The following is a 27,927-nucleotide window of genomic DNA, read 5'->3' as shown; positions in this document are numbered from 1 at the left end:
AATGCATGCTATTTGAATATTTTGTGATGTTAACTTTAGATGAAGAGATTGCTCAATATAAGAAGTGTGTTCATGCACCATATGATTATGCATGCATATACAAAATCATATATTTAAGTATTGAAATCCTTATTTGAATATAGGGGAATTAAGAATGTCTACTAAGCTTGTGGTTGAGCCCTACTCCTAGACCCGGTGCCTCCATTGAATGTTAGATGGAGTCATAGACGGTCATGTACCAAAAATAGGGATGTGACACAGAACTACTCCCAGGAATGTTTTCTGGGACGAGTTATATGCAATTTTTGGTTTCTGTTAACCTAGGTGGATTGTAGGTGGTGACTTCAATGTTGTTAGGTTCTTTGCAAAGAAAAAGGGGGTGGGAGGACTACTTCGAGCATGCAAAAATTTGATAGCTTCATTAGAGATTGTGGCTCGAAAGATCTCCCTTTGGTAATGCGCTCTTCTCTCAGACCGTGGGTGACACTACAGCTATAGCTAGTCGACTAGAGAGGTTTTATTTTGCTATGAGTGAGAAGATGAGTTCTTGAATCTCTCCCGAATTATTCTATCTAGACCTGTCTCATCATTTTCCTATCATGTTGGAGTCTAGCAAGGTTGCATGAGGTCCAACTCCTTTTCATTTTGAGAATATGTGGTTAGATCATGATTCTTTTAAGTCATTGGTTGGGAAGTCTTGGACCGAGGATTTGGAGAGCGGTTAGGAAGGGTCTAGATTTATTAGGAAGCTTAAACATGTCAAAAAGGCATTGAAAAGTTGGAACAAAGATCTGTTCGGTGATATTAGGAGCAAGAAAGCTAGTATTTCAGGTGAATTAGATTACGTAGATAGGAAAGAAGAAGATGCTAGTCTCTCAGAGAGGAAGGAGGCCAACCCTGTGATGTTGAAGAATAAGTTGAAAGATTTGATTCTTAAAGAAGTAAGAAGTTGGAGATAGAAGACTAAATTTAAATGGGTTAAGAAGGGTGATTGCAATTCAAATTTTTTGCAGGAAGATGAGAAAGAACTTCATTAAGGATCTGGACACGGGTAAAGGGGAGATTATTTCAGATCCTTGTTCAATTGCAGCTGAGATGACTGATTTTAAATAAGTTTATTAGAATAGGATTTTGAATAATAGCACAATCCCACTTCCATCACTTTGGTGCCTAAAAAGAACAAACCTATCGAGATTATTGATTTTAGGCCTATTAGCCTAGTTTCAAGTGCGTATAAGATCATTGCTGAAGTGCTAGCTAATAGGCTAAGTGTTGCGCTCTATAGTACTATTTCTAAGGCTCGAAATCCATTTTTTGTAGTAGGCAAATTGCGGATACTATTTTGGTTGCTAATGAGGTAGTGGAGGACATTTGAAGAAAAAAAGGAGAAGAGGACTATTTTAAAAATGGATTTTGAAAAAAGCTTAAAATAAAAGCGATACTCGTACCCTCTAGGTTGCAGAAAATATAAATTACTTTGATAAATTTGCATGGGTTTTTTGCTTTGTTTTGCATTAAACAAGTTCATACTAACCATATCATTCATTAATTAAGTTGTGTTAACTGATATTGGAAATTCTGTTTAATTTATTAGTGTGGTAGGAGGGGCTTAGGTGAAAGGAAATTATGAGGGACATGCTAGCATAAGAGTTGGGGCAAAGAGTGGAAAATATATATATATATGGGGCATGCTGAAACTAGGTGTGGCACCTGGCAGCACTACAAACCAGCAGTAGCCACCTAGCAGCTTCGCAGAACAGCAGCTGACACTAATGCACCGATGGCAGCACTGCAGGACCTTTGTCACCACAAGCTGCTGCAGTCCTGCCGTTTCCAGCCTAGAAGGAGAAACTTGGCAGGCAGCAGGAAGCAAGTAGCCGCTGTCTTGACCATTTCAGTCCTGCAGAGCAGCCATGACATAAAATACGTCAAAACTCTTGCTGTAAACCCTAGTTCTAGAGAGAGACAGGATAAAGAGAGAAAACTCTGCAGAAAACCAGGAGCAAACAGGAAATTCAGAGGGAAACTTAAGCTAAGTTCGAAGAAGCTGAAAATCAAGGTAAGTATTCTTAATTTTCATTTATTCACCTAGGGATTCCGGGTATTCAAAGGAAATAGAGGTAGAATCTTGCATGGAATTGTATTCTAGTTAGAAAAATTTAAAATTGTTATTTCCAATTACTTGATATGGCTGCATATATGTTCTCTTTGGTTACCATAGCTGCATATTTTGTTTAGTTGGGAAATTTTCATGTGATAGATATTCATCTCATAAGAATGATGGTTTTATTTGCTATAGCACAGTGTGTGTTTGTGTATCTATTGATTGCTATTAAGCAAAATAGCTGGCACTTTGTTTATTATCTGTGGCTGTGATGTTGCAAGATTTTAGCAAGTAGGGATTATGTCTCCCCTGGGTTAAAGGCCCTAAATCTCCAGAGGGTATTTCTACATTAAGCGATGGTAAGCCAAGTTGGAACTTGGCACTTATTTGAGATAAAATTTGCACTTAGTTGGGACAGCGCTGCTATGATGAAAAAAATGTGGAAATGCATGCTATTTGGATGTTTTCTGATGGTAACTTTCGATGAAGATATTTTTTCGAATAAAGCTTGTGTTCATGCATATTGAATGTGCTCATGCACCTTATGATTATGCATGCATATAAGAAATCATATGCTAAAGTATTCAAATTCTTATTTAAATAAGGAGAAATTAAGAATGTATACTGAGCTCATGGTTGCAAACCCCACCCCTTAACAATTTTAGATTCAAACTAAAGGAGAGCCCCACTTGTTTAAGTTCTCCAAGGGACTTCCATATATGTATTAAAGGTTGGCAGGAAGATGATAAAAGATACTAAGCATGTATTTGGTTGGCAGTTATGTGTAGACTAGGAAGTGTGAAAAATGTTGTCTATAAAGTATAGCCCAATGTAAAGAGCTTGTCACTGAAAGTAAAATGTCTTTAGTAGCTTTATGAAATATATGTATATATCTTGTGTTTTCAACAAATATTCACTTTTAATGGGTCTCTAACTTGTTTTTGGATGATGGATTTGTAAAACAAATTCTAGCCTAAGCCTAGTGCCTCCATCAAATTTTAGATGGAGTCACAGCCAGTCACATGCCAAAAACAAGTGTTAAAGCTTGATATACATTGTTGGCCCATAATCTAACAACTTAATTTTTTAGGTGAAGCGGTACTCTAACATGGTATTAGAGCTTATTACCAAGAGGTCCTGAGTTCTGGTCTAGTTGCCCGCGCTTATTTTGTGGTGTTTAAAAAATTGTTATGTTCCCTATCATGGGTGTTCCACATGCTATCAGGCTGCTCGTGCATGGGAGTGTTGAAGTTTGATATACATTGTTGGCCCGCAACCTAACAGCTTAAGCTTTTAGGTAAAGTGGTGCTCTAACAAGGATGTGACAATAGCGTCGGTTGGAATTTCTTGGATACAATACTTGTTAGAAAAGGTTTTGGGGAGAAGTGGCATTCTTGTATAAGGAGTTACATGTCTAATGTTATCTTTTCTATTATTAGTAAATAGGGAACCAAAATCTTGATTTAAATGTTCAAGGGGCGTTAGACAAGGTGATCCACTATCCCCTTTTCTATTTGCATTAGTGATTGATGTTTTGGCTATATTGATCAATGGGGTGGTAGAGAAGGGTGTTGTGAAAGGATTGGAAGTGGAAAGGGAGTCTCATATTTAGTTTGCAAATGATACTACATTTTTTCTAGGTGATCACAACTCCTCTTCTCTAAATATTTTGAGCCTCCTTTGCATGTTTGAACGGGTTTCTGGGCTTAAAATAAACTTGGGTAAGACCAGTATAGTTGCAATTAATAGGGCTGCAAACGAACCAAGCCGCGCTGAGCTTTAGCATGCTTGGGCTCCTACTCGGCTCGATTCGAACTCAGAAAGTTAGGCTCAAGCTTAAATCAAGAATAAAAATATTGCCTCAGGCTCGAGCTTGGGCTCAGCTCATTTGTAGGCTTAGGTTCGGGCTTGAACTTGGGCTCTGGCTCAGGCTCGGGCTTGAACTCAAGCTTGGGCTCAAGCTGAAATTTTATAAATGATCTAATAATAACAATTTCATCCATCTATTTTGTTTGGGTCAAAATTTGTGCTTTTCTCCTTGGTCAATTGGGCTAGTATTAGACTCTTGGGATTGGGCCAACTTAACAAGCCTATTAATGAGCTCATTAACAAGCCCATTCGAGCTAGTTATCGAGCTGTTCACGAACCAAAACAAGTCGAGCCCAATTATGCTCACACTCAGCTTGTTGACAAACTGAGCCTAAAAATTAGGATTGGGACTCACTCATTTAGATAATAAATGAACGCAAACAAGCCCTAACCAAGCTCCCGAGCTGCTCATAAGCAGCTTGGTCATGAGCGTCTTGGTTCATTTTCAGCCCTAGCAATTAATATGAGTGCCAGTTGAGTTAGGACTTGGCCTCATTTGCAAGGTATGGAATTTTGATTGGCCCTTGTCTTATTTGGGGGTCCCTTTGGGTGGTAATCCTAGGAGGGAGGGTTTCAAGAATCCAGTTGTGAAAACGACATCTAAGCGTCTAGATGGGTTGAATGGTGTGTTGTTTTCCTTAGGGAGTCCCATTACTTTAATTTAGGCTTGCCTTACTAGTATCCCTTTATATTATTTGTCCATTTTTAGGATTGCAGTGGCTGTAGCTAGTGGAGAAAGTAATGAAATATTTCCTTAAAAGATTCCTATTTTTTGCATAGAGTCATTAGAAATAAGTTTGGACTATAGGGGAATGGCTGGGATACAAATTTGGGATTAAGATGTGCATCAGGGAGTCTGTGAAGGTATATCTCTCATATTCATTCCCTTTTCATTCCTCATACTAAGTTTGTACTAGGTGAGGGTTCTCGTATTCATCTTTGGGAAGATATTGTTGCCCACTTCTTTTCCTCATCTTTATAGTTTGAGTTCGGAACATAATGTTGCTATTTTTTTGGTTTCAGATTTTCACTTATGCAGAACTCTTACGAATAGGGAAGCAGATGAGCTCTCATCTTTGTTGTTGGTGTTGGACAATTATCATGTTTCCTTTGGTGCAGATCATTGGTATTAGGCTTTGTATTATTTGGTTCTTGCAAATCTTTTCGTGATTTTTTGAGTAGCACTAATCTTTCCCTTCCATTGCATAATAAGATCTGGAAGGCTAAAGCTCCCCCAAAAGGCTTTTACTTGATTGGTTGTGCTTCATAGGGTTAATACCAATAACATGTTGCAGAGTAGGAGACCTTCAAAGGCTCTTTCTCTGGATGTGTGTTCTTTATGCCTTAGCAATTCATAAAAAGGCTTCTCTTTTTTTTCTTTTTTCTTTTTTTGCATTGTGATTTTGCTTGGAAAAGATGGAACAAGTTTTCCAATGTATTGGGGAAAAGTAGGGTTTGCCCAAACTCTTTGGACAATTTGTTGGATATCTCTTTTTGAGGCTTTGGTAGGATAACGAATGCTACAAGTATTATGGAGATGTGCAGTGTTTTGGGAATATGGTTGGATCACGTATTTTTTTCTGGGAAGAAGCTGAATATTTCCATACTTTGGGATAAGATTCATTATTTAACCTCACTTCCGTGTGTTAGTTTTGGGGTGCTTCAAGGAAGTGAGCTTCTCTAAGATTCAATAGGATTGGTTATCTTTGATGGCTTGATTGATACGTTTCCTCTTTTTTTTCTACTTTTGCTTTGTCTGTCCTGAATGGGAGGATTTCTTATTCTCCAATTTTTACATTTTTTATTCCTTGACAAAATCATCTTCTTTTGCTATCCAAAAAAATGGTATTGGGGTTTTAACAAGAGTACAGCAGCAATGTGATTGCTTTGCCATCCTTTGGGTTTCATGGAATGAATGAAAGGAATGCTTTGAATATTCAAGAATCTGCTCCTTCTTACTTCTTGAGCAGAAGAGTGGTTTTCTTGCTACCCTTTGGAGCGTTTCATTGACTGATTTTCACAAAGAGATTGCAGGGCAGCTCTTTTTCCCTTATAGTGGGAGGATTACTTGTCCTATAGCTTATGTACTTTTCTTCTGTTTCTCTTATGTGGTGTTTGGTGACTAGGAATAAACTCTAGGAATCAGAATCAGAATGGTTGATTCCCATTCCTAGGAAGTAATTGGGAATAAACTCTAAGAATCAGAATCGGAATGGTTGATTCCCATTCCTAGCATTTGTTTTACGGTAATCTCAATCCGATTTCCATTCCATGCAGAAACAAGATTCCCCCTTTTGCCTACTTATTGATTCCTAACTCTTATTCCGGAATCAAATCCTACATAAATTTTTAAAAATAATAGTAATATTATGATATCATTACTAATATTTAAAATATAATTATATATTCTAATATAAATATTAAAACATCATTATTAATATTTTTTTACTATTTATAATAATATTATAACATATACAAATTAATAGAATAGTATTAAATGTTAAAATATTATGATATACTTGTGATATGATTATTGATTTATAATATTATTATTTATAATCTTAAAAACAAAATAAAATAAAATATTTATTATTCTCATCAATTATAAATATAATAATGATATAGTATACAAAAAAAATATTATATACTATTGTATAATAAATATATGCAGGCACATATATATTATAATATAATAAAATATATACTACATAAATTTTGAAAAAATATATTAATATAATATTATATAATATTATAACACATAAAAAATAATAGAATGGTACAAAATTATAAAATACTGTGATATAATTGTGGTATGATTATTTATTATATTATTATATATAACCTTAAAATGAGATAAAATGTTAATTATTAATATCATTACTAGAAAATATAATAGTAAATTTTAATAATAATATAATATACAAAAGAATATAATACTATTGTGCAGCAAAATATAATGCTATGATGATTGTTTTATTATGTTAATATGGTGATTGTTTTATTATGTTATTATTTTATATTAAATAATAAACTATGTTATAATGTTAAAATATATAAGATATTCATTAACATTTAACAAAACATTTCAAATATACAACACAACAGCAAGCCTTAAGTGACTCCCACTAGGTAGGGTCGGCTACATGAATCCTTTTCCGCCAATTCACTCGATCCAGAGCATTTTCCTCTATTAGATTAAGGGCTATTAAATCCTTCCTCACTACCTCATTCCAAGTAATTTTAGGCTTACCCCTTTTCATGCCAAAAACCATAACTAACAGTCCCCACAGGTGCTCTATTAGGCCTGCATTTTAATCCTCCCTTATCTTGTTTTCAACCAGTGCTATGCCTAAATTTTGTGTAGATATTCATTTTTTACTTTATCTTTTTCTGTTTAACCACTCATCCACCTTAGCATACACATCTCAGCAACTTTTATTCTTTGTATATGTTGTTTCTTAGTTGCCCAGCATTTTGAACCATAAAGCACAGTTGGCCTTATAGTCGTCTTGTAAAACTTTCCTTTTAATTTTAAAGGTATTCTACAATCACACAACACAGCTCACACACTCCTCCATTTTGCCCAACTGGTCTTAATTCCATGCACTATATCTTCTTTAATTTCCCCTTCACCTTGCATAATAGATCCATGATATCTAAATCTATCAGTGCTATTAATCTCTTGATTATCCAATTTAAGCTTCTCTCTGTTGCTACTCCTTACATTACTGAAATTACATTTCATATATTCACTCCTATTCCTACTTATCTTAAACCCTTTAGACTCTAATGTAGCTCTCCAAAGTTCTAGCTTAGATTCCACTTCACTCCTACTATCATCAATCAACACGATATCATCTGTAAGCAAAATACACCAAGGATCTCATCTTGGATATTCCTAATAATTTCATCAATTACTAAAGTAAAGAGATGAGGACTCAAAGTAGAACCTTGATGAACACCTATTGACATTGGGAACTCTCTAGACTCTCCTCCTATGATCCTAACACTAGTCACTACTCTATCCTACATATCTTTAATGATCTCCATATATCTATTGCAAACTCCCTTCTTTTATAATACCCACCAAAGCACTTCCCTAGATATTCTATTCTAGATCAGTGATTTGAAAGGTGTAATTGAGGTGTGCCTTGAGGCGTTTTGGCCTAAAACGCACCAAGGCATTAACTAAAATGCATAAGTCCACAAAGGCGTATGCCTCAGGCAAGAAGGCATATGCCTCAGGCAAGAAGGCATACGCCTCAGGCAAGAAAACTCACCTTTTTATGCCTCAGATTCAAGGCGTAGGCCTTTTGGGATTCCTGTTTTAAAACACATATTTAAAAGCCTAGAGCCCAAAACGCACCGAAACCCTATCCTCCCTCTCTCTCCCGCGAAGCTTCTTCTCCTCTGCTCCCTCAACGAAGCCTCTACTCTCTCTTCGAACCTCAACGAAGCCTAGACGAAGCCTCTGCTCTCTCTTCAAAGCCTCGACTAAGCTTCTACTCTCTCTCCAACTAGTCGATGTTCCCTTCCAACTCTAATCGACCTCCGACGACTCCTTCTAACTTATTTTTTTCCCTTCAATGAACCCTTCGGAGCTATCGTCTCTCTGCAACGACCCTATACAGTCTCTCACCTCTCTCCACAACCCTCTCGTACTCTCAACCACTGTTGGCTAGAGTTGGCTTTTAGAAATTAGAATCTTGAGACATTTTTAATTTGGCTTTTTCTTATGGCTCATGCTTATTTTTTTAACATATATTGTTTGTGTTTGTTAGTTAAAACTCAAAATTGGCCTATATGATATTGAAAAATTATATTTTTTATTTTTCTCTATTATTTTAAAATTTTTCACATTTTTTTATTATGTATAAATTGATTTTATTTATTAATTATTCTAAAAAATATAGTCCCAAAATGCTTACGCCTCAACGCCTTAAGGCTAATGCCTCACCTCGCGGAGGGTAAAACGCCTCGCCTTACACCTTCGTCTTTTAAAACACTGTTCTAGATCAATAAAAACCATATGCAAGTCCCTCTTTTCCCTAACTTTTCCATTAACTTCTTCAAAGACAAATAGGTTCTATTGTTGATCTCCCAAAGATAAAACCAAATTGATTTTCTAAGATCTTCGCTTCTAACTTTATCCTATGTTCAATTACCCTTTTTTATAATTTCATCATATGGCTCATAATTTTAATTCCACAATAGTTATTACAGTTTTGAATGTGGCCTTTGTTTTTATACAGAGGCACTACTGTAATTTTCTTTCATTCTTCTGGCATTTTCTTAGTTTTTATAATATTATTGAATAGATTAGTTAACCAATAATTCCTTTATCCCCTAAACATCTCCTAACTTCAATTAATATTTTATCTGGTCCTATCGATTTCCCACTTTTCATCTTATTTAATGTCATCTTAACTTTAAGGACTAATATTACGAATAAATCTCCTATTTTTAATCTTCTCTTCATTTTTCACTTTCAAGTTCAATTTTTCATTTTGCTTTTCACTGAACAACTCATCAAAGTATCGCCACCACCTTTCTTTTATGTCTTCTTCTCTAATTAAGACATTATCCTTCTTGTCCTTTATACATTTTACAAAACCTAAACCTTTGCATTTTCTTTTTGTAACTCTAGCAAGCCTATAAGTGACTTTTTCTCCTTCTTTTGGATCTAACTTGGTATATAAAGTATCATAAGCTCAATGTTTAGCTTCATTCATAGTCATTTTTGCATTTTTCTCGCTTCTTTATATTTTTCAAGATTTTCTATATTTCTACAATTTTGCCATATCTAATACCAATTCCATTATGTCTTAATGGCTTTTTGGATTTTTTGATCCCACCACCAACTTTCTTTACTACCCAAGTATCTTCCTTTGGACTCACCTAAAACCTCTTTTGCTATCCTTATGATAGAATTCGCCATTTTATTCCACATAGTATTTGTATCAACCTTATCCCCTATTGTCCAATCACACTCTTTTTTAATTTTATCTTTAAATTTTATGATATTATCTCCCTTCAAGATCCACCATCTAGTCCTCTTGTGTTGATTTATGTTACTCCTTCTCTTCCATTATTTAATATGTATATCTAATACTAAGACTCTATGTTGTGTAGCCAAACTTTCACTTTGGGATAACTTCACAATCCTTACAAGTTAGATGGTCCCTGTTCTAAATTAAAAAGAAATCTATTTGGCTTTTATTGTACCCACCCTTGAGAGTTAATTAAGTGTTTTTCTCTTTTTATAAAGCAAGTATTCAATATAACCAAATTATAAAACATGGCAAAATCTAAGATTGTATCACTAGACTCATTTTTATCTCCATAGCCATGGCCTCCATGTATCATCTCATATCCTATATTATCCTTCCCAATGTGACCAATCAAATCAGCTCTTATGAATGTCTTTTCAAACATCGGGATCCCTTGTAAAATATTATCCATATCTTCCCAAAATTGTCTATTCAAATTTTCTCCCAAGCCTATTTGGGGAGTATATGCACTAATGGCATTCACTATCTTTAGGCCTAAAACTAACTTGATTGTATTGATCCTATCCCTTATTCTTTTAACATCTACTACATTAAATTTTAGGCCTCTATCTACAACATGGTTCGAAATCGCGGTATCGGGTAATGTTGCGTAACGGTCACGGGTGTCGCAAGACGCGGGAGACGCAGGTGTTACGTAACGGGAAGCGGGCGTAACGATCGTGAATTTTTTCCACACATGCACAACCATGCCAAAATTGAAAAATAAGCATGAAATCCATTAATGCATGATTTTTAATGAATTTTGATGGCTTTTATTCAACCTACAAATGCTTTTTAATAGGTAATATAATTTTTATATTAATTTTAGTGCGTTGTTTACAAAAAAAGACATATTTTTTATAGTTTGCATTACTTTAATGGGTAAAAAGATGTGGAAATGTAATTAAAATGAATAATCAATTAATTAAAGACATAAAGTTACTAAAAATGAGTCAATACTTAATATACACATATATGAATTTGAAAAATGATTGGTATCAAATATCAATAGTTGAATACATAAATACAATTTTACAAATTTATAAAATAGCACATGTCACCACCAAAATGAATGATATGGAGGGTATTCATAATTTACATCTCTATCTTGAGATTGGGATTGAGAATTATCTCTCCACCCTTGTGGAAATACATAGCTGAAGAAACCCATGTTTGCGTCATTTTTTTGTTGCTCCTAAAAATGTACTAGTGGTGAAGACGATCCAACTGATGTAAGAGGTGCATAATCTCCTCCTTGACCATATCCTGAATAATATCCATAAGTTGCGGTTGGAGCTAGCTTTGGGTAGTGTGTAGAAGAAGACTCGCTAGATCTTGAAATTCCTGATCCACTAGGATAAAAACGTTAGTCACGAGATGCATAATGTGGATATGCTGGATGAGATCCATATGATTGTGATGATGAACTATCTAAACCAAAGTAGCCAAAACTACAAACCACACCAAATGAATCTTCAGCAGAATCAGTAGGGTCGCCACTAGCACTCCTTCTCCTGGGTTGTGAAGTTTGGTTCCCTAGAGGAATACCCAAGTCATAATTTTCAGGTATATCATGTAGTCCATAATAATTAGAAGGATATATATCCCTTACAAATGATGTCCCTGTGTCATATCCATAATCATATTCTACACCGCCGCCGCCTCCACCACAGTTATCACCCCCATAACCCCAACTCCAGCACCACTACCACCATCATCATTACTTGGTGGGCTCAAACCAAGATTGTCATCACTTTGTGTACGTTCAGGGCTTGAACTTGAATCATCATGGACATTTATTGGTGGTTGATCACCTCCTTCTATAGTACCACCAACTTCTTCATTTAACCAATTTGAATTGTCCTGACCGTCGAGTAGTGGTGTCTCTCTCTCCTCCAACCATTGACTCAAACGATCATTTTCTTCGAAAAATGTAGTCCAAATTGATAGGATTGAAACCATCTTCAATTTCTTGTTGGCTTCTTCTCATTGTACGTCTTAACTTTAACCTCATGTTGTAATATACGAAAACAAGTTTTTGTAGTCTCATGTACTTTAATCTATTTCTTGTTTTCGTATGGATGAGGCTAAAGGTGATCCAATTACGCTCACAGTTCGAAGCTGATGTGGTCTGACTAAAAACTTTGATTGCTACTCTTTGGAGCTCAGGAGCACACAAGTCATAATGAATCCATCATTCGGCTGCATGAATAATTAAAGAGAGTTTTATGTCAGTATAGCATATTTTTCAAAAATCAAATTTGAACATAATGAGAAAAAATTGAGTCATTCATCCATTATTTAGCTTATATTTACCAGGATTTGTTTGTTTCACTACCCTTTGAGCCAACGGGGTTCCAAATGTCTCCTGCCTATCTCGTTATAGTAACAACTAAAAAAGGATGATTGTGAAATATAATTAATTAATTAGATGTATTAAAATTATTTTAAAAAGTAATACAAAATACTAAAACAATTCATTAATCAATTTAATGGAACCAATACTTACTTTATTAATAGCCTGAATTTGAGTATCTATATCGAGCACGAACTTAGTTATCACTTTTTTAACCCCATCCATGACTTCTCTAACAACTTCAGAAGATGGTGAGGCACCATAAAGAAATTGTGGGTTAAAAAAAATATCCTAAAATTAAATTTAGAAACATATTAATCATTAGTTTTTTTAATGCAACTATGCATAATTTAAATGTTAAAATAATAAGAAATTGTATATAATTTACGCTTACCAACAGTGTGCAAATCCTGATGCAATTAAAAACTCCACCAATTATCAATAATTTTCCAATAACCTTTGTAGAACTGACAATCTTTTTGAATGACCAACTTCGTCCTATCAATTGCCTCGTTTATAAAACCCATGGTTGGTTTTTCATCACCATCAACCAATTTAAGAACTTTCACTAAGGGTTCCTGCACTTTAATTATATCGAAGGCCTTTTGCCAAAACTCTTTGCCTAAGATAATCTTCTTCGAATCATATGCTAGGACTAATTTTGCCATCCCAAACCTTGAATTTTTTCAAGAATCAAATATAAACATTTCTCTTAATGCTTGTTTATGCCTAACAATAGTCTCCAAAGCAATGAAGTTGGTGGCAAATCGAGTGATGGCAAGGCGAAGTAACTCTCTATTATTTGTGAATTTCTTCATGAAATTCACTGTCCATGTGTGGTTGTAAACAAAGGAGATTATTGTTCTTGCATCTTCTAAGACCTTCTTCACATTACTTTTCATACTAATATCTTCAAGAATAAGGTCTATGCAATGAGCTACACATGTTGTCCAATAGAGATTGGGTCTCTTCTACATTAATAATTTTCCTCCTGCTTTCATTGCAGCTTCATTATCAGTCACAACTTGGACAACATTCTCCTTTCCAATTTCTTCAACCACCTCGTCCATTAATCTAAAATGAAATTATAGATTCAATAATTACTACTAGTTAATTAAAAACATACAAGTTCATAATACTATTTGCATATACAATTAAAATTATAAAATTACCTGAAATAATATTCAGTTGTTCTGCTTGGCACATCAGAGACATCAACTGACTTATGAACACGGTGCCTCTATCGCAATAAACTAAAAAGTTTATAATGTGTTTTCTAATTGGTTCTGACCAACCATCACACATAAGGGTTAGACCTCTCTCCTTCCAAATTCCAGCAAAAGATATATAATTTTTCATTTCTCAATACTCATGCTCCAAATAAATTTCAGATACCTCGTACGGTGATGGACCCTTCACCCCCTTTCCAACCTCTACAACAATATCAAAAATAGGTTGCACAAATGAAGAGTCAGCTACATTCACTGGAATCCGATTATAAATTAGGAATTTTTCAACTGCTTTTCCTAATTTACTTCTTAAACCTTTCAGCAACTTAGTGTTGATTTTTGGTTGTTTTGCACTCTTACTTCTTTCTAAAATAGGATCCATTGTCTTTAGTCTAACTTTAGGGGCATCGGGATTGATCCATTGTCGTCCACTACCTCTAGCTTCTCGACCACTATAAGATCGAGCTCCTACTCTACTAAAACCACTGGTAGCACCACTGCCAGGGCCACCTCCCTCTTCATAAATATTACCCCCTCCAATTGTTCTTGCTTGAAATCTCTATCTCTCTTCCCATTATTGCTATGATCGTATGCTTTCTTGACGAGCAAATCTCATACTTTCTTCTTCCAAGTCTTCTTCATCACTCAAATTCTCAAAATCTCCTCTAATTTGGGCTTCTGCTTCATCTTGCCTTTTTTATTTATCTCTTTTCTTCTCAGCATACTATTGTAGATGTTTCATCATTTGTTCCCTTACTTGTGTGATCACATTTGAGCATCCAACTACTTGACCCTTTTTATATGCCAAGTGTTGTTTCAAGCGTGTATTGCCTCCTTTAATTTTCTTCCCACACAACTTACACATAATAACATGTCTATTACCATCCACCGCAGTACCAAAATGTCATCTAATATCCTCACTAGGTAAGTTATCATTTCCTTTCTCACGTAGCATCTTGATAGACTTGATTTGATGATCACTACACAAAACACAGAGAAAATACAAAGTTACAGCCTTTATAAAAAAAAATAACAAAAAAAAAAAAGTCGTACCCAGTGCACAAGACTTCCACTTTATAAAAAAGTAACGGTATAATGTAATTAGTAATTTAGTAAATATTAAATAGTTAGTACTAAATATAGTCCTTCTAATTTTAAATACTTATTACGTAAAACTAAAATATAATATTTGATTAAAAATAATAAGCAATGTTTATTTAAAATATTAAAATAAAAAAATTATAAAATATTAGATATTTCATTCATTAGTAAAATAAGAGTGTTTATGCATATAATTAAGGGATGTGTTCGCTTGTTGAAAGGATTTCAATAAATACATATCTTTAAAGTGAGCAAATAATTACAAAAAAATATATTCCTTTATCTTTAAAAAGATATTTTCATTATTTTTTATAACTTGATTTTATTTTCATTTATAACTATAAGAAATTAACATTGCAATTTTAAAGGTGAAAAAGACTTTTGGTCTACTTTCATATACATCACTAATAGAGATCCATACAATACAAATTGACTATTTAACTTTTTAAGCATTTTCGCAGTATATGGATTAAAATAATTTTTTTCTAGAAATTCTAGTAGTTAAAATTAGAATTACTAATGTATTAACTATTAATTTAAAAAAAATTATTAAGTTATTAATTTTTACTTTATTTGATAACTAAAAACAAAAAATAGATCATGTAAAGATTTTTTTTTACCTAATTTCAAATTTAAGGTCAAAATGATGTTTTAAAACTTAAAAATATTAAGAAAAAATAAAATGTGATGGAACTAGATTTTCATAATTACTTTTCAAAAAAATAAGACAATTAAAATATTCATAAATTAAGAAAAAATTATTTCACATATGATTATTATTGATTTCTAATTTTTTACTCAATTAAATTACTTTTTTTTATTCAATTTAACATACATAATACAAGTTACAAGTACAACAAAATATAATTTTTTTAAAAGAAAAATATAATAAAAAGTTTAAGTGGCCAGTGGGTCTTGACTCTTAAACTTATCTCATACGTGCGCTGGAGAGTGGAGTGCTGAGCTGGGACAGAGAGGAGCCTCGAAGGAGTCGAAGCATGAACGGCCAATGACTCCAAACTCCCAAGCCGAAATCGAAGGCTAGCCGCTGGCAAGTGGCGACGACTGGTGGAGGGAGCTGTTGAAGGGCTATCGACGACTCGCGAAAGCGGCGGAGCTGCTGCAGGGCTGTCACCGGTGACTCGCGAAGCTGCTGCAAGTCTGCAACTCCAGCAAGGCTGCGTATGCAACTGCTTGATGGGGTAGATAAGTAGATTTGATCTCACTCTCAGGCTTCGAAGTGAGGTCTTCTTATTTAGCTTCTTCCAACAAAAGTTCAAGGTATGATTTTTATTTTCCTCTTTGAATGTTAGATTGAATGGCTGCCAAAGATGGGTGGTTAGGAGAGAGGGAAAGCAGCGGAAAGCCTGGATTTAGGGATTCAGGAATCGTCCTTCGATTGGCAAGCTGTCCACCAGTGTAACGGACCGTTACGAATTGTAACATTGGGCAACGGCCAATACAGACCATTACGGAAGTGAATTTTTTCCGAACCGCAATATTGGCTTGTATCGGTTTTGGAGACTTCAATTTCCGCTATGTAACTTAAAACGATGATCTACAATAATAACCACCTTGTTTTTATGTTTCTCTTTGCCATTGTACCAAAGTTTAAATCTTGATTTTTCAATTTCCCTACGTAATGGGTTAAGATTGGCATGTGTGTGATCCATTTAACATTGACCCGTTAATGACCCGACCCATTTATGACCCAATCCGTTGACGACCCGCCCGAACCTGGCCTGCCCGGCCGTTTTGCCACCCCTACTTCTCCCTTTTATACTGACCCAGTCTATTCCTTTGATCTAGGTGATGTTCGTAAGAATTCATGATAAAAAAATCTGACAAAATTTTACATCGGCTGTCAGCTACCTAACACAACCCTACTCCTTTATTAAGGCTTGGGACCAGCTGTGTGTACAAAGACTTTGTGTTACACAAACGAAGTACACGTTTGCATTTTTTTTCTTTTTTAGCAAACTTATTTCACAAAGACATTTTTCTAAGTTACACCCTACAACTTGTAGAAACTACTCACACAATACAATGCATCAAAAAAAAAAAACTTAATTATACAATTTTTAATGTGCATCCAAGCTAGACTAAAATCCAAGCAATAGTACTTTTTTAAATAAAAAATAAAAAAATAAAAAAAAATATATTTTGTTATATTCCAAGACTTGCAAATGAAAACACAAAAACACCAAAAAAAAAAAAACAAATATTAAGCTTACAAATCCTGGACACAAAAATCACCACTGCTAACCAACTATTGAAAAAAAAAATTGTATTTATTCAATAACAGTAATAAGAAAAGAAATAAAAAGAGAGGAGAAGATCTCATCGGTAGCTGAAACTAAAAAGGTGAAGACAACTGCTTGAAAAATATCCTTTGATGCAGGAAAATTGATGATGGTAACGAGAATCAATTGAAGAATATTTAAGCAACAAGGAATTGTAAGAATTCTTCAATTTGCCCAAATAGGAGTTGGGTCGGAAAACAAATATGAAGTTTTGGGCCAACCAGGATTTGATTTTCTATGGCTTCGACTGCTATATTCTCGTCTATGCCGCAGGAAATTTGATGCTGCTAACGAAAATCAATCGAAGAATATTTAAGCAACGAGGGAATAAAGGGATTGCAAGAATTCTTCAATCCAAATTCAAGATTCAAAATCCAAGAATACTAAAGAAACAGGATTTCTCAACCCATAAAATCATTATAGCTTTTTCATGATTTTAGGGCAGAAGAAACAAAAATATGATAAAATATAATACACAAAGTGCAATCAAGTACATGATTATTAAAATGATTTTATTGTAAACAATATTTATCATATAACTTAAAAAAATAATATTATATAAAATTATACATTTACAATATTATTATTCCATATTAAATTAATTGAATAAATTATACTATAATGACATAATTGATAAACTAGACTCGTTTCCGATTCCTATGTCTATATATACCAAACATTATGATACAACTTCGATTCTGATTCAATGCCCAACCAAACATGAGAAAGGAATCTAACATTCCATTTCTGATTCCAATGGAATCCGATTCCAATTCCAATTCCAATTTCAACTGGGAATCAAACGCTACCTTAATGACATTCATTTTTATCCATAACAACAACCAAGCCTTAATTCTAACTAGGTGGGGTCAGCTACATCCTACATGAACCCTCTTCTGCCATTCTGTATTATCTAGGGCAATGTCTCTGAAAGTTGGGAGTATTACTAAAACCTTAGTATTTCAATCTAACTTATTCTTCCCCCTCCTACTGCCACTAACAACAATTAACCAACCCTTCCTTGCTGGTGCATTACCTACCTGATGTTGCAAGTGCTCAAACTACTGCCCTTCCTATCTTAAGTTTTATCTCTAAGAAAAAAAGGATCACTTTGTGAGGATCCATTATGATCATTACAATAGCTGATTCTACAGTCAAGTCAAATACGAGGACCTCATTGACCATAACTAATATCAAGTTTATAAAGCAATGATACGGGAAGGATTTAATTATCCTGAAACAATGGCAAACAAGCTATTTATCACAGGAACAACAACTTCATCTGATTGTGAATGGATAGTTTGAAATGAGTATGACTAGACTATTATACATTATTGCAGAAAATTTGAGCTTACTCTGAAACAAGAGCAGCCATGCTATCAATGACAAGCAACTTCACTTGTTTCTGGATAATTGAAACCTTGATTTGTTGCAAGCTGGAAGTGAATAACAGGCAATCTACACATCAAACATAGCAGTCTTGGTGCAATAAGATCACACAACAAAGATTCTATAGAACTAAAAGTTGATGAAAAGAAAAAGCATTGGATAACATCCATTTAAAGCAAAGTAACGAAACATTGTCCAGATACCAGAGCCTGTGCGACTATACATGGACTTCAGAGACTATGGCTCCATGACCCAGAATTAGAAGCAAAAAATTGAACTACTAACAAGAATCAGACTCCCAATCAGTTGATTTCAAATGGATTTATAAACGATTCAGCATTTATGACAATTCTTAAGGAGGTCAACATATGATATCTCTCTCAGGGCATCTCCCATCCCATTTAAGGCCAAAGACAAGCATTTTTAACCCATCTGCATCTTTATAAGAAGTCTATGACATATGGAAAGTAATTAGGAGGCAAAGGACAAGGCTTATAAGAGGCTATTTTCTTTTAATCTCCCTTTGTAAATTAATTATGTCTGATCATGTTTAATTATCCCTACTAATTGATTCCAATGGTCAGCTAAATTAAAAGTAGTCTTAAATCAACACAATGTACTTCATCTATCAAACAGAAACAACACATTTCATGAGAAAGTGATGACCCTTCTTACAGCATGGGTAAACTTATTTTTTCATGGATGGTTGGTCATATTTTTAGAAAATAGGAGTATTTTTATCCACAAAAATTGCTTCACACTATTTATACTTCTATATAAATAAATAAATATACGTATACAAATATATATGTATGTACATTAATGTAGGGATGTGAACCATGGTTCACCAGGCCCCAACTTCAACCCTGATCCTCAATTTCAACTTTTGTGCACCCTTGGTCTTTGCTGCATGTGACCAAACACTCTCACTGTACATTCTTTTCTCCTAGCGTTGCAAATGCAACCCAAGTTCTCAGATTTACAATTAAAGAACATAAAAGCTTATTTTGTCTCACACCTCTCTGTGAATTCAGAAAGTGATGCTGGTTGCAAAACTAAGATCCTCCCAGCCATCTGCAAAATAGATTAGAGTTATTTGACTGATATCCTTAAGTATTCTGCTATAAATAACAACTGAAAAGAATAAATAGATAAATACTCTGAATACCTCCTGTGCTAGTCCCTCCATGTGAAATATTTCTGGGAAACTTTTAGCTCCAATTTCTATAATCCTGATAAAAGCTAATTTCATAATTCAATACTCTATATATTTTGTAAAGCATCGCAAAGATATGACAAACCTTAAACAAGTAATATCATTAAGTCATGCTTCATACCTTCTTGAACAGAATTTAGATTCCACATCAATATAGATTATGCGGCCATCTAAGCCACCATATCTCGCTGGCAGTGAAGCTAATAATGAGAGCTTCAAGCAAAACTGCAAAACTTAAATTTCATCAAACAATACACCCAGTAGTTGGATGCTTCCCTAAAAAATATACACTCCAAATGCATAGCCTCCGTATTTTGCTGCAACTAAAAGAGGGAAGAAGGAAGAATGTGATGAATGTAACACCTCCTTATCCTAATTAGAGAAGGATTCTTCTCAAATGCATAGCCTCCAAAACAAAATGCAAAAAAGTTTTGTTTTGTGTCATGCAGATGCCCACTTTGAGTGAGCATCTAACAAAGTAATCTTTACCTAACAGGGTAAGCTTTTAGGTAAAGTAGCAATCTAACAAAGAAGAAAGAAGTTTCATGTTGGTGCAGTTTTATACGACTAATCCTTTAGCCTCACAACTCGCATCCTTGACAAGCCAAAGCATTGGCTTCTAAAGCAATGGACCCAGGTATATTGAAATCATAAACAACTATGCTGCCACATGCAAATGAAATTTCATATTTTTGACAATCAAACAATATCTCAGTGACCATGTAGTCATCATAATGGTTTGAATGATATAAATAAGAATGCAAAGGATTGAGTGACTAAATCAATATCATTTTCATCGCATTTGGCATGATTATTCTTTCAAATAAAAAACAGATTACTAAGCTCAATCAAACAACTTGTCACTGCATAGGTTTCAAAAAAAACCATTCGATGTATTTATCTTGGTTCTCAAAACAAGTATATCATAAGATTTTGCAATTGCTGGACAAATATGTGGCAGGTCATGTACACACACAAACTCTATAGGCTACGTCAGGCACCCCCTCATAAAAACAGTGCATCAACCATTTATTAGCTTGTCATTTCCCCAGTTACCCAAGTTGCATTCAGCACATGCACCACAATCAACACTGCACCATATAAAAAATGTACCACAATACCCTTTATAGCAAAGTGCCAAAGAAGTTTGATTAGATTATAATATCACCTGTCACACTAACAATATTGGTGAATCAGAGTCGGAGGGATGATGAATGGCAATCTGCAGATTTACTTGTAATAGGAAAAGCCACACTCACACAAACCAAAAAAAAAAAAAAAACCCTTCTAGGTTCGACATTAAAAAAAAAAAATTTTTTTAAATATCCAAAAAAAAAGTCAGCATGTTGTTCAAAGATATGTTGATACAAATGTGTTAATCTTGTTCATATAAGAATATTAAATTCTACGCAAAGAAGTTAGATTTCATCTTATACATATAAAATTTCATTATCAAACTTCATTTAATCCTCATCCAACCAATAAAATAATAAAAAGAAATGACTTAATTTTAAACAAAGTCTTATCGTGGAGGAATGCCACAAGAATGGAATAAAAGCACTTTAATATCTAAATACAAAAATAAAGAAGATATTCAAAATTGTAATAGCTCTTGTGGAACTAAACTTATTAGTCATACAATTAAACTTTGGAACAATGTTTTAAAAGGCTAAGGCGTAAGGCAAGGTGTTTTAACCCTTAAGAGGCCAAGTGTAAGCCTTACAGCGTTGGGGCATAAGCCTTTTGAGAATTTGTTTTTAAGAAAAAAATATGTAAATAAATTTTATATACATTAAAAATAAGGAAAAATTAAGAAAATCACAAATAGTATAAAAAAAAAAATTATATATATTTTGCAACTCCTTGTTGGCCATTCAAAAATTGTCAACTTGAATATATGACATAAATCATGACAAGACATAGCTATACTATTACAAAGTTCAAACTACTTTCACGATCGAAGATACAACTCTCAATTATTTTGAAAAGATTGAGGTTCAAGACTTTTAAAAATCAACTCATATTATGACATTCTTTTTATAAAAACATGTAATTAAAATTTTTTAACCAATTCTAACTTGAAAATCACACATCCAAAATGCGTAAGTCTCCACTAAAAAGGTGTTAAAGGCATGCCTTTTGTAAAAATGCATAAGCCTCAGCTAGGGGTGGGCAAGGAAAACCAAAAAACCGAACCGAACTGTAAAATCAAACCAAACCAAACCAAAAAGTCGGTTAACCATATTTTCGGTTGGGAAATTTGGATTTTTTCAGTTAATGGTTCAGTTCAGTTTCGGTTTTGGCAAGTTCATTAACCATGGTTAACCGAACCGAACCAAACCGATAATATAAATATATAATACTTAATATATATTATTTATTTAAAAAATAAGGTAGTGATATACAGCTGTACATCACTCTCGTGTCTCCCTTAAAATTTAAATCTGATTTCCTATTTTCATAATTTCACTTCCCTCAAAACCAAAAAACCCTAAATCCTAATAGCCTAGTCCCATCCCCCACCCCAACGCTGCCGTGCCGTCAGCCCATCACCCACTCCCAGCAGCCAGCAGGCAGCAGTCTAGCACGAACCAGCAGAAGCCCTTTGTCCTAGAGTCTTCAAGCCTTCGAAACAGCACAAAACCAGCAGGCGCTCTTCGTCCTAGAGTCTTCGAGCCTTCAAACCAGCACGAAACCAGAAGGAGCCTTTTATCTTGGAATCTTTGAGCCTTTGAACCAGCACAAAACTAGCAGCAGCCCTTCATCTTCGAGTGTTTGAGCCTCCCGCCAGCAAGAGAGCCTTCGAACAGCCTTCGGACAAGTGAGAGGCTTTGATTCAATGAGATGTCATCGCCGGTCTTCGTGAGTCATCAGTCTAATAGTTCAGTTCAGTTAACCGTTGGATATTGGTATAAAATTTGATTAACCAAATTTCAGTTAACCATGAACTGAAAATTTGGTTCGGTTAACAGTTTGGCAGTCCGAATCACCCACCCCTAGCCTCATCATGTAATGCATTAGTCTCAAGGCATTTTAGGCATGCCTTGTGTAATGACCCCAAAAATAGTTAGACAAGATTAGTGGAATGATTCTAAAAATTAATTAATTAATTAATTAATTCTTATTAAATTGAATTAATTAAATGAATAATATGATAGATATATATGTATATATATATATATATATTTGAGTGTGTGTAATATGAATATAATATAATATTATTATTATTATTAAGTTATATATATATATATATATGAATCTTCATGAAGAAAGATTCAATTGAAATTTTCAATTGGAGTACCCCCCCCATAGAACCGATTTCAGCTCTCTCTCTCATCACGCTCTCTCTCTTTCTCTCTCCTCGACCACTCTCTCTCTCTCCTCAATTTCTTCCCCGATTCTCGGCCGATTGAAGAACGGAAAATACCATTAGGTTCTATTCTCGGCCACCAATATTTTAACTAAAGTGGATTGATTAGGGCATCGTAGGCACCACTCCTGGGATAAGGTAAACTCTCTCGTTCTCCTCAATTTCTCTCAAATCTTCAACCGAATCGACGATCAGACACCACCATGAGATCCCGACTTCGATTCTGAGCAAGTTAATCGGAGCAGATTTTTTATTTGGCGATCGTCAGCACCACTCCAAAGCTAAGGTGAGGAGTATAAATTATGTTTGTTGTTTTAAAAATTAACCGATTAAGTTGTAATATTTGATTATATTAGATTTTTGGAAATATTCCTGAGATTTAATTAAACTACAAGGATTTGATTAAATATGATTTTTGGGGAATATGTTGGAATTAAGTTAAATTACAGGGATTTGATTAAATTATATTTCTGGGAATATTTTGGAATTAGATTAAATTGTGAGAATTTGATCATATTGGTGTTTTAAAATATGCTAGAAATTAAATTTAAATATGGGAAGTGGATCATACCAGTGTTTTTTGTTAGAATCTAACTGGTTAATTGGAGTACGTGGGCCTAGAAAATGTTAAAATAATTATAATTTTGGGGTAGAGCTAATTAAACCTAGGCATGTGAATACAGGGATTTGTGCGAACGCCGCGAGCGTCGGTTTAGGATCCTTGCAAGCACGTTCTCAGTAAACAGGTAAGGGAAATTAAATTATATCAGTAATTTCTGAAAATTAATTGATTAAATTAAAATATGATATGAAAATATTATATGTGATATTCTGACTTATCAGGCATATAAGAAATAATAGTTTTTGGACTATCCTATGTTTTACTGGATAATTATTATATTGTTAAATATTACTGAAAAACATGTGTGGCATGAGAAAGGATTTTGATTACTGTAAAATGAATATGTGAATATATTATATGATGAGACGTGATTTATGTTGAGATAAAAATAGATATGTTTTAAATAGATATGTTGATATGAGATATGTAAATTTAAATAGATATGTTGATATGAGATATGTACAAATATATTTTACACTGATATAATGATATGAGTTATATACAGATATGTTTAATACAAATATGTTGAGATGAGATATATACAAACTAGTTTTATCAGATATGATGAAATGTAATATTTATACAGACACGAATTTCATTAATATGTTAAAATGAGATATACACAAACATGATGAAATATGATGAATAGCCATGAGTTACAGACGAGATGTGTTATTTACACATGGATACTCATGAGCTTGAGCTTGTTTATGAGAAATGAAAGCTTTAGGAAAGATATTATTATGTATACAGAGTGGTGGAAATGAGAACTCAGTTGGTTAATGATATGAGAGCATGGTACCGTTGCTAGTGATTGAGTTAGTGCAACCACACAGCTCATTGAGCTTGTTGGTAATGGAAGTCGATTGAACCTTCGGAGAGATGTTGACTGTCCCTAGGTCCAAACCAGGCTACGGTGGGCCAATCGTACTACAGACAAGGTATTTTGACTTAACGTGGTAGGCCAACCAAGGTTAAGTCCCGCCTTTGGGCCGCACAAGCCGGTCATGTGGGGTTATTACATGACGATGATATGAATGGGTTCCTCATTACAAACGCGATACACTCATATGATTGTACTTTAGCAGTTATGTTATTTTCAACACAGAAATATTTACTGAGCATGATCATATTTACAAGAAAAATATATAGATGCAAACGTATATATATGTATATGGATATGAGTACAATTTCTATGATTTCTCAGTTAAGTCAATTTTTATACGAACATGATATGATACACTAAAACTCATTTACTACACATTGATAATAATTCATTCCCGCTTACTGAGAGGTGTCTCACCCTAAGGACTTTTAAACATCTCAAGAAGTCTAGGACGCCAGGCGGAGCGAGCTCCGAGATAGCAGAGTCTTAGATTTCCATAGTTCAAATTATGTTTTATTTTTGGGATTAAGGTTATGTTTGCATGACCCTTAGGATAACTTATGAATTTTTGGAAGTTATATGTACTTTTGTGGAAACTCTAGGACTCTGGTATTGTACATAAGGGTTAGATGTGTTATGTTTTTATGTTGCGTGGATAGTTTACATGTATAGACAGGTGTATTCCCCGGTACCCCACCTTGGGTCCGGGTTAACTTTATTATTATTATGATTATTCTGGTATCAGAAATATATGATTACAAAAAAAATGGTAGAGAAAATCAGAGCGTCACACCTTGCCTTAAGGCGAGCCTTGATTGAGCCTTTTTAAAACACTGCTTTGGAAAACATAGAGCAAGTTTAGAACCAAGGGTTTCAAAAAATCAGTTTGATTTCATGCCCAAGATCAACTACAAAAGCTATAAAGCTATTCAACAACAACAACCCATAAGTCCCACTAGGTTGGCTGGATACATGAATCCTTTTCCGCCAATTCACCCGATCAAGAAAATTTTCCTCTCTAGATTAAAAGCTATTAAATCCTTCCTTACTACCTCCTTCCAAGTTATTTTAGACCTATACCTACCCCTTGTCATGCCAAAAGCTGTAACTAAGTCACTCCTCCTCACAGGTGCATTACTAGGCATGCGTTTCAAATGCCCAAACCATCTAAGTTGCCACTCCCTTATCTTGTCTTCGACTGGTGCTATGCCTTGTTTATTGCGTATATGCTCGTTAATTTATCTTTTAATGTTATACCACTCATCCAACTTAACTTTCACAATTCGACAAATTTTAATTTTTGTATATGTTGTTTCTTTATTGCCCAACATTCTAAACCATAAAGCATAGTTGGCCTTATAGTTGTCTCATAGAACTTCCCTAATAATTTTAAGGGTATTCTACTATCACACAGCACACCTAACACACTCCTCCATTTCACCCAACTTGCTTTAACTCTATGTATTACATCCTCTTCAATTTCTCATTCTTCTTGCATGATAGATCCAAGATATCGAAAATGCAACTAGTTTCTTGATTATCAAGTTTAATCTTCTATCCACTACTCCTCTTTAAGTTACTGAAATTATATTTCATATATTCTGTCTTATTCCTACTTATTCTAAAACCTTTAGACTTTAAAGCGGTTCTCCAAAGTTTTAACTTAGATTCCACTCCACTCCTGCTTTCATTAATCAAGACAATATCATCTCCAAACAACATACACCAAGGGATCTCGTTTTAGATATTCCTAGTGAGTTCATCAATCACTAAAGTAAAAAGATAAGGACTCAAAGTAGAACCTTGATGTACACCTATTGTGATTAGAAAATCTCTAAATTCCCCTCCTAGAGTCCTAACGCTAGTCATTACGCTATTATACGTAACCTTAATGGCCTCAATATATCTACTGCATACCCCCTTCTTTTCTAAGACACACCAAAGAACTTCCCTAGGTACTCTATCATATGTTTTTTCTAGGTTAATAAAAACCATATGCAAGCTCCTTTTCTTTTCCTATAACTTTTTCATTAATCTTCTTAAAATATAAAAATCTCCCAACCATAAAACCAAATTGATTCTCTAAAACTCTCTTCTCTAGTCTTCTTTGTTTTAGTATAAATGTATTAATGTGTTTTTCCTCCATTCTTCCAACATTTTCTTGGTTTTTATAATAGTGTTAAATAGATTAGTTAGCCATATACATCCTTTATTCCCTAAACATTTCCAAATTTCAATTGGTATGTTATTTTTTCTGAAAATATTTTTTATTTTATATATATCTTAAATTTTCCTTTTAAATAATCATAATAACAATAAAGGTTGGTCCGCCAACATGCCTAGCAGCGTTTATGAGAGAGAGCGAGAGAAATACAAAGGGCGAGAGAAAAGAATTATGTTATCTGGTCCTATAGATTTGCCACTTTTCATTTTTTTTAAGTCATCTTAACGTCAAAGACTCGGGGAATGCTTTGTTCACTTGGTCAATTGAGGGGGCTAGAGTGGTAGCCATGACATTGGATAGATTTTTGTTCTGCAGTGAGTGGGAGGATGAGTTCCCTAATCTATCTCATATGACTCTTCATAAGAACACTTCATATCACTTCTCTATTTTGTTGGAGTCCGGTAAGGTGTTGTGGGGTCCTACACCTTTCAGATTTGAGAACATGTGGGCATGTGGCTTAACCATGCGACTTTTAAGCCTTTGATTAGGGATTCATGGGGAGAGTAAGTGGAGAGGGGTTGGGATGGGTTTAGATTTATGAGGAAGTTAAAACGGCTTCAGGAAAAACTGAAAGTTTGGAATACCGGGAGTTTGGTGATGTTAGGCTTAGAAAATCTGGTCTTTTGAGCAAGTTGTAGGCTAGGATAGAAAGGAGGAGGAAGTAATGTTGTTAGACAGTGAAGAGGCTACAAGAGTCTGTATTAAAAACAAGTTGGAAGAGGTGATCTTTCAGTAAATGAGGAGTTGGATTGTTGGAGGCAAAAGACAAAATTTAAGGGGGTGAAAGATGGTGATTGCAATTCCTCTTTTTCCCATAGATTAGCCAATGGTAGTAAGAGGAAGAATTTGATTAGGGAGCTGGAGTTGGGGGATGGGAGGAGTACTAATGAACAGCATCCGATATCTTCTATTATAACTAACTTCTTTTCACAATTTGTATTCAGAAGGTAGTCTTAATAAACCTATGGTTGAGGGTCTAGATAGTGATCCTATCTCTGTTGATTAATTGCTTTTGGAAGAGAGACCTTTTGATAAGGAAGTGAGGGAGTGGTTTTCGAGATGGATAAAAATAAGCCTTCTAGCCCGAATGGGTTTAACATGGCATTCTTTGAAGATTGTTGGGAGATAGTTAAGGTTGATTAGATGAAAGTTTTCATTGAATTTTATGGGAATGGGATTTTAAGCAAGAGTATCAACTAGGGGTGAGC

General features: G+C 34.3%; 1 protein-coding gene across 5 annotated transcripts in view; it reads right to left on the bottom strand.

Moving 5' to 3' along the window:
• LOC131148121 (DNA repair protein RAD51 homolog 2) overlaps window positions 1-27,927 on the bottom strand; it is a 65,727-nt gene that overhangs the window by 26,540 nt on the left and 11,260 nt on the right. For 3 of the 5 annotated variants that reach the window (XM_058097851.1, XM_058097852.1, XM_058097855.1), the window contains exons 4-7: window positions 19,739-19,842; window positions 19,570-19,633; window positions 19,420-19,475; window positions 18,368-18,448 (exon numbers count right to left, since the gene is read on the bottom strand). In XM_058097851.1, coding sequence (XP_057953834.1) covers window positions 18,368-18,448; window positions 19,420-19,475; window positions 19,570-19,633; window positions 19,739-19,842 — 305 coding nt within the window. The remainder of the gene's footprint in view (window positions 1-18,367; window positions 18,449-19,419; window positions 19,476-19,569; window positions 19,634-19,738; window positions 19,843-27,927) is intronic. The other 2 variants (XM_058097853.1, XM_058097854.1) reach the window with 1 other exon arrangement.

The sequence above is a fragment of the Malania oleifera genome, chromosome 2 (genome assembly GCF_029873635.1).
Source record: "Malania oleifera isolate guangnan ecotype guangnan chromosome 2, ASM2987363v1, whole genome shotgun sequence".
Lineage (NCBI taxonomy): Eukaryota > Viridiplantae > Streptophyta > Magnoliopsida > Santalales > Ximeniaceae > Malania > Malania oleifera.
This window is presented reverse-complemented; position numbering and strand designations above follow the sequence as displayed.